The 12,917-nt window shown below is 45.1% G+C and overlaps 1 protein-coding gene across 4 annotated transcripts in view; it reads right to left on the reverse strand.

Moving 5' to 3' along the window:
• Nucleotides 1–12,917, reverse strand: part of TACC2 (transforming acidic coiled-coil containing protein 2) — a 151,280-nt gene that overhangs the window by 97,728 nt on the left and 40,635 nt on the right. For all 4 annotated transcript variants that reach the window (XM_063339137.1, XM_063339138.1, XM_063339139.1 and 1 more), the window contains one exon: nt 6,421–12,183. In XM_063339137.1, the coding sequence (XP_063195207.1) occupies nt 6,421–12,183 (5,763 nt within the window). The remainder of the gene's footprint in view (nt 1–6,420; nt 12,184–12,917) is intronic.

Genomic DNA, 12,917 nt, shown 5'->3' on the forward strand with positions numbered 1-12,917 from the left:
GGGTGAACAAGGATCACAGACTGTGCCACATTCTCCCTGGCTGATCTCTTCAAGGCTCGGGGCCAAATTCTCTGCTCCACTGGAGTGATATCAGCAAAGAATTTGGCCCAACATCTACTGACTTTAAGGGTAGGCTGCAGCCATAGCCTTTTCTCACACAGCTGCCTTACCAAGAGGTAAAGGAAGGAAATTAGTGAAATTCAAATGGAAAAGACCTTGCAGAGTCTTGGTGCACTTTTGGACCGCTGGTGATTTTCCTGAGGACCATGGATGAACGGGGAAGGTGCCGCGCAGGGAGAGAGGGAAGAGGAATGATTAAGCCTGATTAACAAAGGAGAGTTGATGAGGAAATGCTTAGTCTGGGAGGAGATCCCAAGCACATTTCAGCAAGGAGAACAAGATTAACATAACATACTAGGGCTGGTTCTTGACAACAGCACAAAGTGGTGACACTCAGCATTTCACAGGGATCTGAGAATCCAGAACAATTAAGCCTTTGATTGGAGCAATTAACATTTCTTCACTTACTGCAATTTGAGATGCAGAGATCCTTATAGGGCAAAGAGACTCTTCTGTAAGACTTAACCTGTCAAATACTGGTCAAGGGAAGTATAGATGAGCAAAGTGCAACCAGACCCATGTAACAATTTTTGACTTTTCCCGAGTACCCAAATGTCAAGGAATAGCAATACCTAATTAAGCCCGACCTGCTGTCAACAATACACACCTGAGCTTCCATATACCTGGAACAATATTGGTAAGACAGGCTCCAAGGACATCAACATAAAAGATAGCAGGAGGAAAAACAAAAAGCAAAGGATGAGGCAAGTACCATGGAGTTCTGGTTCTTCAGACACGTCTCCAGAGGAGTCTATTTTGAGAAGCACCAGTGCAATGCAAGCATGCCAAAACGCCAAAAAAACTGGAAGGAAGCCACATCCCAAGTCATGGAGAATATGCCTGTGTCTGTAATTGCTGCTCTTAGAGCTGCCCTCGGCAGGGTTCAAAGCTGGGGCTAATCCTACTTTGCATATTCTATTAGAAACAGGGACAGTGGAACTAGTTCTGTGGTATCTGATTTTGCAAGAAGCCAGAAGATACAGAGTTGGAATAGAGAAATTATGGGGATCTGTAGGATACGCAAAAACAATTTTGGGAAAATAGGTAGCTTACTTGGAAGAAGAAACGTTGAAAAATACATCTGGGGAAAGCTAATAGGAAAAAAAAAAAAGTAATCTGAAAGTAATTTTTAACTTAATGAGAAAAGAAGACAAAAATTGATGCTGAACTGCCTGTCCCGACATTGGACAAAGTATCAGTGTCCTTGGTGAATTTCTTTAGCAAATGCCTACATTTGATTGAATAAATGTAATTTCTTGAGAAACATAGAAGGATGTGTGAAAAAAGCAGCTCATGTATCATCACCCATGTCAATACCTACCTTATGAATATGTGGCTAAGGCTCTCAAGAGCGTTACAGAATGTTTTCAATACAGCAAGAACTACCAGCAACGATTTACTTTTGTGTAGCAGAGGCATATGAAAATAAAATAAACCAGCATGCTATCACGTACCTAGTTTTCCATTGGTATGTGCTTTGAGGACAACAGGGCATACTATCAAATCAGCATTTTATAAATACTTTACACTGACATAGACGCTGCCTAAAACCGCGGTCAGTTCAGTCAATGGCATCCATTAGAGTAGATGGCAAAACTCCCTTCCACTTCTTAGAAAGCATATGAGATGTCTGTTGAGTAAGAGTGAAGTTATCTCAATTTTACTCTTCCATGAATAGAAAAATACCAGAATAAATATCACAGACTTCACACAGACAAAATTCCTACAGAATTCCCCATGCAGTTAATTTAGTTAAGGACTGCAGGCTGAGCTTCTGCCATCTCCAAAAGCACAACTGTACGAAAAGTTGCACCTATGGAGGGTAACAAGGACTGTAAGATGGGAGGGAAATAAAGAGAAAGAATTTAGATGCAAAGGGAGACGGGCAGGAGAGGCAAATAGCCTGATTAATTTTGTGCATTTTATTTATGTGTAAATCACCTTCAGCTCTTTTTCCTTCCGTTGCACATCTGAGTTAATTTTGAAGTTAAAAAAAATTCGGGACATAAAGAAAGCTGCATAATCACTGTTTTGATAAGTGTCCTTTTAACTCCAAACTCTTGTTTTCAGATGCTAACGACACAAAGCCTTAGTGCTCAAAACCCACTTGACTGATCTAAAAAGCAGTTCTACATTCCATACCTCATCCAGCAAGACTGTTAAAATATTTAATGCTGTATTTGTTATGCAGACAAAAAAGACCAAGCCAGTATTTACTAAGGAGTGAACACTCTTTCCTGACTTATTGAACTAGCCAATTTTTGATGGCAAGAACAAAGCATGAAGCAAATCCAAAAGTATGTCTGGACCACCTTTAGAGATCTTGTCTGACCTATGCATAGGACGTAAAGAATGTTTTTCAAGTATCTTTGCTCATGCCAACTGCTTCAGCGTACTTCCCAGATAAGAATATTGGTTAGATTTAGAAGTGATGTGAGTCAATGCAACAGAACTCTCCATTCTCTAAAAAGCAATGGCAGCAATAGGAGAGCACATACAATAGGGTGCTATAGCTGGGAAAGGGCCCTCCTGGTGGAGTTTCTTGCAGGGTCAAAACTGTTACTAAACATTTGTCCCCAAAGCAGCACAGTGCCACAGCCTGCTCGCCCTTCACGGCTACCTTTATGTGCCACTCGTGTAGTGCGGAGCAGGTCGAGGTACCCAGCAAGGAAGGTTCAGGCACCACAGGGAATGAACGGGCACCTACATGAGTACGGCTATGAAAGCGCTGCCTCTTGTCTATTGATCCGCAGAGAGAGGCTGGAATAAGGATTGCTTCTGCAGCATAAGCTCCAGAAGAAGTCAACTCCATCTGCAGTAGCACCAGCAGCTCCGGGAGCACCGAGCCCGCACGGTGCCCTCCTGCTCTTGAGGCAGGTGAAGGCACTGGGTGTATTGCTGGGCACTGGAGCCGGCACAGCCCATTCTGCTCTGCGCAGCAAACCGGTTCTGCCGAGGGGTGCAGAGGAGAACCTCACCTTACTGCAGAACGAGTGTCATTGCTTGCAGGGTGCTCACGGCTCCTCGAGCTCTTCCCTCACCAGCACGCCCAGCCCCAAGCCCAGTCTGTGAGCATCTCCGCAACCCTAGAACACCCGAAGGCCTGGGAACAAGCTGAGCGTTTTGCCAAATCAACAAATCAGGGAATGATGCAATCTGGTCTCCGTACCTTACAGATGCACATCTGGGAATGACTTCACAGTCTTCACTTCAAAAAGCTCCCTTGGCACTTTTTCCAAGAGACAATGGCAGTTTGCACGGAGCAGCCAGCTGAATTACAGGAAGTTATCAAAAAACTCCACGCCACCTCTAAACATCCCTAAAATTTTGCCATCATTTACAATTTTGTTCCGTGCTCTGCTCAATGTCTGCCACAGCCGGTGATGCAAACAGGAGCATTTCAGTGGCATAAGGTATGAGGATTCCTGTACATACATGAACCTCCTTTCTCTCTCCGTGAAAGAATGAGGATGAATGGGTGTAGGCATTACAAAAGGAGATAAAAAGCACCCTCAAGTCCTGGCTGATCTTGCTTTCCAAGTAAAACTCAGACAGTAAAATGGAGCGGCTGGATGCCCAATAGTAAGTGGGAAGGATGACATTTTGATGCCCAGATGTGGCCATCACGAACACAGGTTTTCAGTCACAGATTCGGCAGAGAGATGGAAATGTCAAAACCGTTAAAGAAAGGGTAATTTTTCACTCCTTTTCAGTGCTGACAGACAGGTTTGCCAAAATCCAGCCCTTCCCTACCTCTGCTAATAGCACAGCTGTACTTCACAGGGAAGTGGAGCTAATGCTTCACCCACAACTTCCTTTCCAGAAATAATTGTTGTTTTTACAGCAAGTTATTGGTGCTGTACTGTTGCCTTCAGACACAAAGGCTCTCCTTATCACTTGACAACTGTCCCACTCCCAGAGGAGCTGGGGGCAGGAGTCACTGCAGACAGTTCTTGGATCTACTGTTTGTCACAAGACCACCCTCCTCCCGGTGCCATAGTCACGAAGGAAAGAATTTCCTCTATTTCCTCTACGGCGAGAAATCCTGACAGGGACTTAAGAGTCAGATCATACAACTTTGCCCCCTCACCCACAGTTCAGGGGGGTTTCAACACCAGAGACGTTGTAAGAGATGGAGCTATACAGAGGCAGCAGAGGGGGGAGAAAACAATGCTGAAATAATTCAGAACATGCCATTTCCTTCTCCTAAATAGAATATACTTCTTAGTACTATTTATTTTGAGAGCTGAGGAGGATTCTTTCTCCCTGGAGTTCTTTCCATCAGGCTCAAATCCCCACAGTCAGCTCTCAGAAATGTGCACCTTTTTTTGCATGGTTTTAATAGTTTATCCTCTGTAATGATTAGAGGGCAACAAAAAACTGGAAACGACTCTGCAGCAACAAGTGTTGTGACTGGAGTACACAGGGTATGGAATACAGCTTGAAATTCAACTATACAAAATGGGTTTTAAGCTCAGAGAAAAACTGGACTGGTGTTGGACCCGCCGAAGACAGACCAGCCAGCTCAACTAATGCATTTCACATCCCTTTCGTATTATAAATGCCTGTTCTTCTAAGAAAGGAGCCTGATCAAAAGCAGAGGCTCCTCCTCTCTACTTCTGAGAGTCCCCAGTGTTTAAGTTACAACCCCGCACCCGCGCGTGGCTCCACAGCCAGTCCCTCCTGACACCCGCTATGTGTGTGACACCACTTACAGCTGCGGTCCAAAGGGAGCAGCTGCCTCCCGATACAAACCATCCCGCTGGAAAAACAGGTGATAATGAATTCCTAAAGCATACGCAAGTATTAAGCAACTACCCCGTGAATTGCCAGCAGCTGTTTCAAGAACCCTGCCCTGCTTGCCACAGGTATTTATTTAAAGTATGGTACCCGCCCTGATATAAAACACATGCGTCCACATATGCACGTACCGCCCCGTAGTCCCTTACGGCTTCTGAACCCGGCCATGCCAGTAATTTGTTTGGTAATTTCAAAGCTACCCACTGTGAAGCTTCCCATCATATAAAAGGAAACAGAAAGGAAAGGAGCTAGAGAGAAATAACAGGGTCTAATTTCCTTGTCATTTTATAGACAGATCCTTATAGGGCAAGTCATATAGCTGTTCAGACTTCCGACGCTTCTAATAATCTTCTAATGTACATTTTGCTCACACAATTAGGTCATATTCACTCTCCGTCCCAGCCTGACATGCAACAGGAAGAACTCCCCCACATCCTCACAACAGAAACACTTCAGGTATTTTCACTTACAATATCATTTTAACCTTTAAGGAATGTGGCACTGAAATATTTTCCTTCCTTGTTCAGTTAGTATCATCTAATTTTTTAACAATACTTAGGAAGATTCCATCTATGCAGATGTTCTCTGAAACAGTTCAGCTTTTCGCTGTACCCTTCTGCTCTGCTGTCGTCTCTTGCCTTCGCAGTTACAGCTTTAGCTGCGGCCTCTGGTCCGGGCAGGAGAGGGACAGCGTGCGAGAAAGTTGCTGAGGAGACAGAGGCGGCAGTGACATGACTAGATAAAGGGAAAGCACCTGTTCTAAGACACCACAATTCTTTTGAATGAACTGCACATCAAACTGAGAATTCAGAGAACGAAGTAGAAACTCACCAAAAAAAAAAGTCTTAACTTTATTAAAGCAGTTGCTGCTAGGTTTGGAAAACGAAAAAACCCCAACACCTCTCTGGCTCCCCAAATCCCAGCTAAGAAGAATTCACATCTGAAACAACTCCACGTCATTAGACACACTGAGTAACACAGTGATCAAAGGCACTGTCAATACAATTACATTATACGGGAGGATAAGAGGGAGGCCGAGACAACTAACAGTGTGAGTAATTGGGTTATACTGTAGGCTTGTTTTTAAATACTGCAATCCACCAAGTGAACGCTGCAGGTCTCATTTAACTGGGTCACCAAAACTTCAGCAAAAGCCCACTAACTTAAGGCTAGGAAGCGCTATTTGTTTGCCTAACTTTAGGCTACGGGATGTGAACACTGGGAAGCGTAAGCAAATCCACGCAGGTAAGGGCAGGAATCTGGCCCAGCAGATGGAACAGGTAAGAACTGTGCTCCTCAGCTTTTAGGACCCCTCTGCCCTTACAAATTATTTCAATTTTCTTCCACATAGTCCACATTTAGAAGCAACAGAAATTTATGAAGAGACTAAGTGCCGTGCCCTCCCAAACCGCCCAGACAATAGGTCTCCACCTTGAAAATTGTACCCCTGCCAAGCCCCAGGGTCCTAACAACCATTTCATAGTAATTTAAAGTAAATACCTTTCCGTAGGTAATCCTGCCACGGCCACGTCTTGAAGTTCATTGAGGTCAAGGTCCTCAGGCTCAGTTAACGCAAGCGGTGATAGCTTTCTTTTGGCATCCTGAAGTGAGCTTTCATGTTCTGAATTCAGCGTGCTCGGCTGATTTTCAGCAACAGGGAGATCAGTACATGCAGAATGCTCATCCTGCTCCATCACAGGAACGCTTGGAGAGTGATTTTTGTACCGGTCCGTCTCCTGCTCTTCAATGCTCCTGTTTACAGCTAAGTCACCCCCACCAGTGACTAACATCCTTGCAGTACCTGTCTCAGGGATGTCTCCAATTTTTTCGTTACCTGTTTTTGCTGTGCTTAACACTGTGTCACTGTTCTCTTTTACATCTCCCTCAGTCATGCTGCTAGATTCTAGTTTAGAGTCAGTTTGGAAGCAATCATCCTGGCTTATTTCGTTTTTTAAGTAATCTATTAACCCATGCATGGTCACTGCCTTTTCTTCCTGCGCATCTTGTGATTTCTCCAATGTTTCCAAGCATTTCCTATTTACTGGATCATCCTGTATCCTCTGTGTATCATTCTGAGACTGAATGTCATACATAAAATCGCTGCGAATGTGTGTCTCCTGATTTTCCCCAGGTGAAACATTAAAATTGTCTGGCAATTTTTCATGATTGTAAGATCCTCCCAGGACAAACGTTGAAGCTGCCATGTCAGAGAAGCTCTTGGCAGTGTCTGTGTCGTCGTACTCACTCTTCTCCTGTTCATTTGGCTTAGGATCCTGGCACTGTTCAGTAGGAAGACTTACATCCTCTTCAGATGAAACTGGTTCTGCATTACACTCTGTAATTAAGTTATTTCTCTCTGCGGTGGCAGCATCTTCTAAGTCACTCTTCTGTGCACCGCCTGTGGAGCTAGCAGCTACAGTGGGTTGTTGCTTACTGTCAGAATATGCGGGGAAGTTCTCAGCTGCTGCCCCATCAAATGAAGCCGGTCCCCGCTTCTTTATCTCTAAGCTTATTAGCGATTCAGGATCAACGCCACCAGCACACCCGCCTGCCTGCCTTTCCATCTCACTGCTCTCTGGATGCTCAGTGGTTTTTTCTGGTTTTTGCAGGTTTTCCGGAGTGCGTTCAGCGGGTGCAGCGCCATCCAACCCAGGGACCACTTCTGAAAAGCTACCGGGCTGCCTATTTTTCTCAGTGTCCTGGAGACTTGCTGGTGGCAGCTCTGCCACTGTGTTTTCTTCTTGCAGGGATTTGCCTTTGGCAGCTTTGCAGGAAGTCTCAGTAGCTAAAGACAACCCTTGCCCCTCGGCTGCTGAGGTGCCCTCGGGAGCTCCTTTGCCCGCCTTGTTTGATTCTGAAAAGTTCTCAGCACCGCCCGGTTCTGCTGTGTCCTTGGCCACCGGACTCTGCTTGAAGCCTGCATGGTTTTCAGACAGAAGCTGGGGTAATTCAGCACTCAGTGTGCTGTGGACCGTTTTTTTAAATATCTGGCTGATATGTTCCCTAAAGTCTGGGAGGCTGGAGCCAATGTCCAGAGAGCTGCAAGTCAGAGCCTCATGCTCCCTTCCAGAGTTCTCCGCAGACTGCTCGGAAATCTCTGCCCTGGTTACGTTAGTATTCTCTTTTGAAAGCTCTTCCATTTTTTCTGAATTCCCAGGTTTCTCTAAGATCTCACCGTACTTGTCATCTACGCAGATATTGGTTGCAATTTCCTCGTTACAGCCTTCTTGTTTACCAACAGATGAAAGGCTCAGCAGCTTCCCTTCTAGAGTAGGGAGAGCTAAAAGAGACTCTGCTGAACTGTCACTTTGCTGCTCTTTGAAGTTTACCTCACTTTTTGTTTCTTTGGATTTAATTGCAGATACCTCTTCCTTCAGCTTCTCAGAACTGAACTGTGATAAGTTTCCCGTACTCTGCCCCACATTTAAAGCCTCTGGCAGGGCTAAACTTGTGTCTCCATCACACTGAAAACTTTGGTCTGGAACATCGTTTTCATTCACACATATAATCCCCGCAGAGCTGTTTTCTGAATGTGCTGGTTTACCTGGGCTTACCCTGGGTGAAGGACCTGAGTGCGCAGACACCTGAGAACCTGCAGCAATCTGCAAATTAGAGTTACTTTCTACGGCTTTTTGGCATGCTACAACTTCCAGCTCATTAGTTAGTAATTCCCCCCCAGTACCGTTGTCCGTATTGTTTCCAGGTTGCTGGCTGGGATGGTTGAGCGCAGAGATCCCTGTGGAGAGGGCTGTAAAATTTGCTTGACAAGAACCAGGCTCCTCTGGTGTCTTTTGAATGCAGCTGGATTTATATGACTTATCGGTGGGAATTACTTCCCCCTGTGCCCGTAATGGTGAAGGAGTTCCTTGTGCCCCTGGACTTTTATCACTTTTGATATTGCTTGTTTCTGTGACAGAAGCACTGTCCTCACAACTTATCTCCATGTTTCCATCTTTCCGGATGATTTCCCCATTAGCAGTCAGACCTTCAATCTTTTCTGACTTTTTTGCCATTAATGGCATTTTCCCTGGAGTTTCTGGATGACATATTTGAGGATCATTTTTCTCAGAATTATCAGAAGCATGTGCTATTTCTGTATCACTTGGCAAAGCCTGTGATATGTTAGTGGCACTTGCTGAATTCTGTGTCCCTGGAAGAGCATTTATAGCAGCAGCACGGCTTTCACCAGCATTATCCTTTATCCTGCATATGCTGCCTGGCTGTTCATTCTTGTCAGATTCTTTAGAAAATGTATCGGCATGACATGCTGCTTCATGCTGACTAGCTGAGATCAAAGAATTATTATCCTGCTCGGGCTTGTCTGAGTTTTGCTTACTGCGGCAGTTTTCTTCTGCCTTGAGATCAGTTTTGTTTTGCTCATTGCAATCTTGCAAATTAAGCATGGTCACACCAGAAATATTTTGTCCGTGTTTGCTGCTGCACCCGTCCTCTGACACCACGGCACCGCTTTTATCCATGCCCTTTTCTTTTCCTGTGTCAGAGTCGCATTGGATCGGTGCTGGACCTAGCACAGAAGATTCTTTATTAAGGTTGTTTGAAATGTTTAGAGGTATTTCTGGTATGTTGCTGTGATTATTTAGGTCCAATGGCCGTTCAGGTTTTAGAGCCCTTTCTTTGTGTTCCTGATCATCTGCTCCTGTGACAGTTGTCAGGCTGCTTTGGTGCTTCTGTTGTTCGAGTCCTGTATTTGAAACCCAGTCACGGTCACCAGCAACAGACACGGACTCCTGCATTTGCTCTGCTTGGGGAAGAGCAGTTGGAACATCTGCATTTTCCTGCAATTCTCTGATACTGCACTCCAAGGCCTCCAAAGAGCCGCACGTGTCACTCTCAGAGGGGCAGCTGTTGTCACTGATGTGTTTGTCACCCCCTTCTTCCATGTGAACTTGCCGAGGAGCGAGTCCTGAGGTACCGACTGCAGCCTGGGAGGTTTCTGAACAAGCCATCTGCAAATTCTGGTGACTTTCTGCAGCCACTTGCTCCCGCTGAGCCTGCACCAGCACATCTGATTTGCATTCACTTCTCAGTGCCAGATCTGTGTCCTCCATGAAACTTTTCACCACAGTTTGGTGCTTCCCCTGTTGAAAACCCTCATTTTCTTTACCATCCACAGCACTGCTTTGTGCAGCTGCAGGTCCTTGCTCTGGATTGCTGCGAGGCTCTTCAGCGATGTGACTGATCTCTTCCTTGGTTTCCGAAACCCGTGAGGCCTCCTCAGTTTGTGCAGTCCCTGCCAACTCATTTAAGCCCTGGAGCTCAAGTTTTGATTTGGACATTTCTGCACTTTCTTCGGATTTGCTATAGCTCTCAGGCTTTTCTTGACTCTCAGTATTGCATTCAGATTCTAATGTAGTGTCTCTAGCAAAAGCCTTTTCCCAGGATTCATCCTGCTTACTCTGCTTAATATTATTGTTCTCAGAGTGGAGGAGCGGTGAACTGTGTGCATCAGCTAAACAAACCGTTTCAGTCCCGTTACAGCCTGGCTGGCCTGAAGTTTTGTCTTCTGCCTCAGTGTTAAAGCAATCAAAACTCAGTGGGCATTCTTCCCTTGGAAACTGGGGTGAAGCCACCAGCTTATTCTCCAGGTCATTGGTGGCAGCTGTTTTCTCTTTACTCATTAGTTGTTCAGGTTTACAACCAAAAGACTGTGAATCGTCTCCAGGTGATTTAAAGTTACTGTCTAAATTCAGAGGCTTTCCCCCAGCTTCTTCCATTAGGTCACCTGTTGAAGTCTTTTCACAAAGACTGAATTCTTTGGGATTGTGTCCCAAGTGGGCGTTTTCCATGTCCTGGTGGTAGCTACTAACAGAGTTCAGTAGTAGTCTTTCTGTTCCACTTGACCCCTCAGGTAATTGACTGGTTTCTGTCACTTGTGCCTCCTCTGTTCTGATTTCCTTTTTTTCTCCTGTTAGCCTTGCCTCACTTTCCTTTTCATTCAGCTCTGTGGATCTGCTCAGAGAAGTACTTAATGCATCTTCTTCCAGTAATACTCTTTTATCTAGCAGGGAATTTTCCTTGGTGGGCTTGATAATGTTTTCTGTTTCAGAAAGTGTGGTGCTTTCTCTAGACACATCATCAGCTTTTATAATTTCATTGCTACTGGCTTCATCTTTTGGGCTTTCAGTCGTGACAGCTGATTTTTGTTCTTCCTCTTGCTTAAATGATAAAGGCACACTGAAATGCTCGGCACTAACAAGCTCATCCTCCTTTTGAAGCTCTCTTTGAAAAATGGGTTGGTTTTTTTCAGGGGCTGTTTTCACTGCTTCGCTCCTCATTGGATCTTGAGAGTCATTTCCAGGCACATATTCCCTCGAAGGCTCTTCAGGCTTTGGTATCAGGAAGAGATTTGGAGAGTTCGAAGGCAACTCTGACATTAAAGTACAAGCTGCTGATTGCTCCCCTTTGCTTCCAGATAGCTTTGCCTCATCCCCTTTAGTTGTTGTTACAGCCCCCATCTGTAGATTACAGACTTCACTCATCTCAGTGAAGCCCTGAGCATTCACAATTGCTCCAAATTTTTCACCATCTGAGCCTCGTGTTGCTGGGTAATTTAGGATTAAGGTTTCCTTTTTCATTAGCAGACCCTCTCCACCATCTGTGTTCTGTCTACCTTGCTGCATTACAGTCTGGGGCTGACCTACTTCCCGAACTCCTCGCTCCTGCTTGGCCTCCTCAGCAGTAAAATAATCTCCTGCTTCTTTACCCCGGGGAAACGTGCTGACATGTGGTTCCCTCATGCCACCCAGCTGTTCACTCTGCCAGACCGAGCCTAATTCACTCAAACTCATTTGTGTGGCTCCTTGCAGTTCTGTAATTGCTGCAGGAGGGCTGGGCTCTAGGCTTGGGTTTCTGGGATCATTCTCACTGTTTTCCATAGAAGTGGCAGCAACATTGTCACATTGTGGGCCTCTGTCCGCAGATTCGGCGTGTGTTACTCCCTCTTCTTTGTCATTTGCTGGACCTGGTGATGGCACTGCTTCATTGCAATTTGAGGTTGGTAACTTGTCATTGCTGCTTGTGAGATCTGCTCCGGCGTGTTCTTTGGCACCGTCTGCCAAAGGCATTGAGACAGGCAGACTTCTCCCTCTTGCTTCTGCAGCCTGCTTTAAGAAATGAGAGTCTGCTTGTCCTCCTTGCTCTTGCAAGTTAGTGTTCTGTCCTGTCACCTCTGAAGATGCCATGCTTGAATTCGGATTGGATAAATCTTCAGCACTGTAGCTACTGCTGCCTTCATTACTGACGCTGCCAACAATGGAAATGTTTATTTGTTTCATGTCAATAAAGAAGCAAAGAATATGAAGCAAAGAAGAAAAACAATTTGTGCCACTGGTGTTTCAAAGCCATGCAGTACATGCACTGAGAAGCTCAGAATCTGCTTTCAGACCACCAGACAAAACCATCAGACACGCATCACAGTGACTTAAATGCTCGTTACTCTGGAAAATATGTCCCCAGTCTTAACTGACAGCCACCATGCTCATGGCATGCGTTTTAACCATTCCACACTCTGTCTTAGTTAAGTGTGGGGAGAAGGGACACACATCTAAGGGAGCAACATGGGGAAAAAGTGACAAAAATACTGGAAAAACCACCAGTACCTCAAAGAAACGTTTTTCATTCTGCTTCTATGAGACTACTCTGCGCAAAGCTAACGGCTGTGCAATCTGCAGTAACTGCTGTTATCTGGCTATACTTTTATTGTGTAGCAGAAGCTTAAGAAGGGCCCATCTGTTGAATGTTTTCTCCAACTAATCAGCAGAGTTGATTCTCACCAAGAGGTCAAAGGTCTCACCCTGCCATACAATGATACACACCCTATGAGGTCATTTTATTGCACCGTTTAATTTCAGGGCATATAAACTATAACCGTTTGTATGATCTCTCTCCCCACCCATTAAAGATAAGGTAGAAAAGAAATGGAAATGCAGATGATGTGGGTGCACTAACTGCAGAGAAGGTGGTAGTTATTTTTAATA

Source organism: Chroicocephalus ridibundus, chromosome 6 (genome assembly GCF_963924245.1).
Source record: "Chroicocephalus ridibundus chromosome 6, bChrRid1.1, whole genome shotgun sequence".
In the NCBI taxonomy this organism is placed as follows: domain Eukaryota; kingdom Metazoa; phylum Chordata; class Aves; order Charadriiformes; family Laridae; genus Chroicocephalus; species Chroicocephalus ridibundus.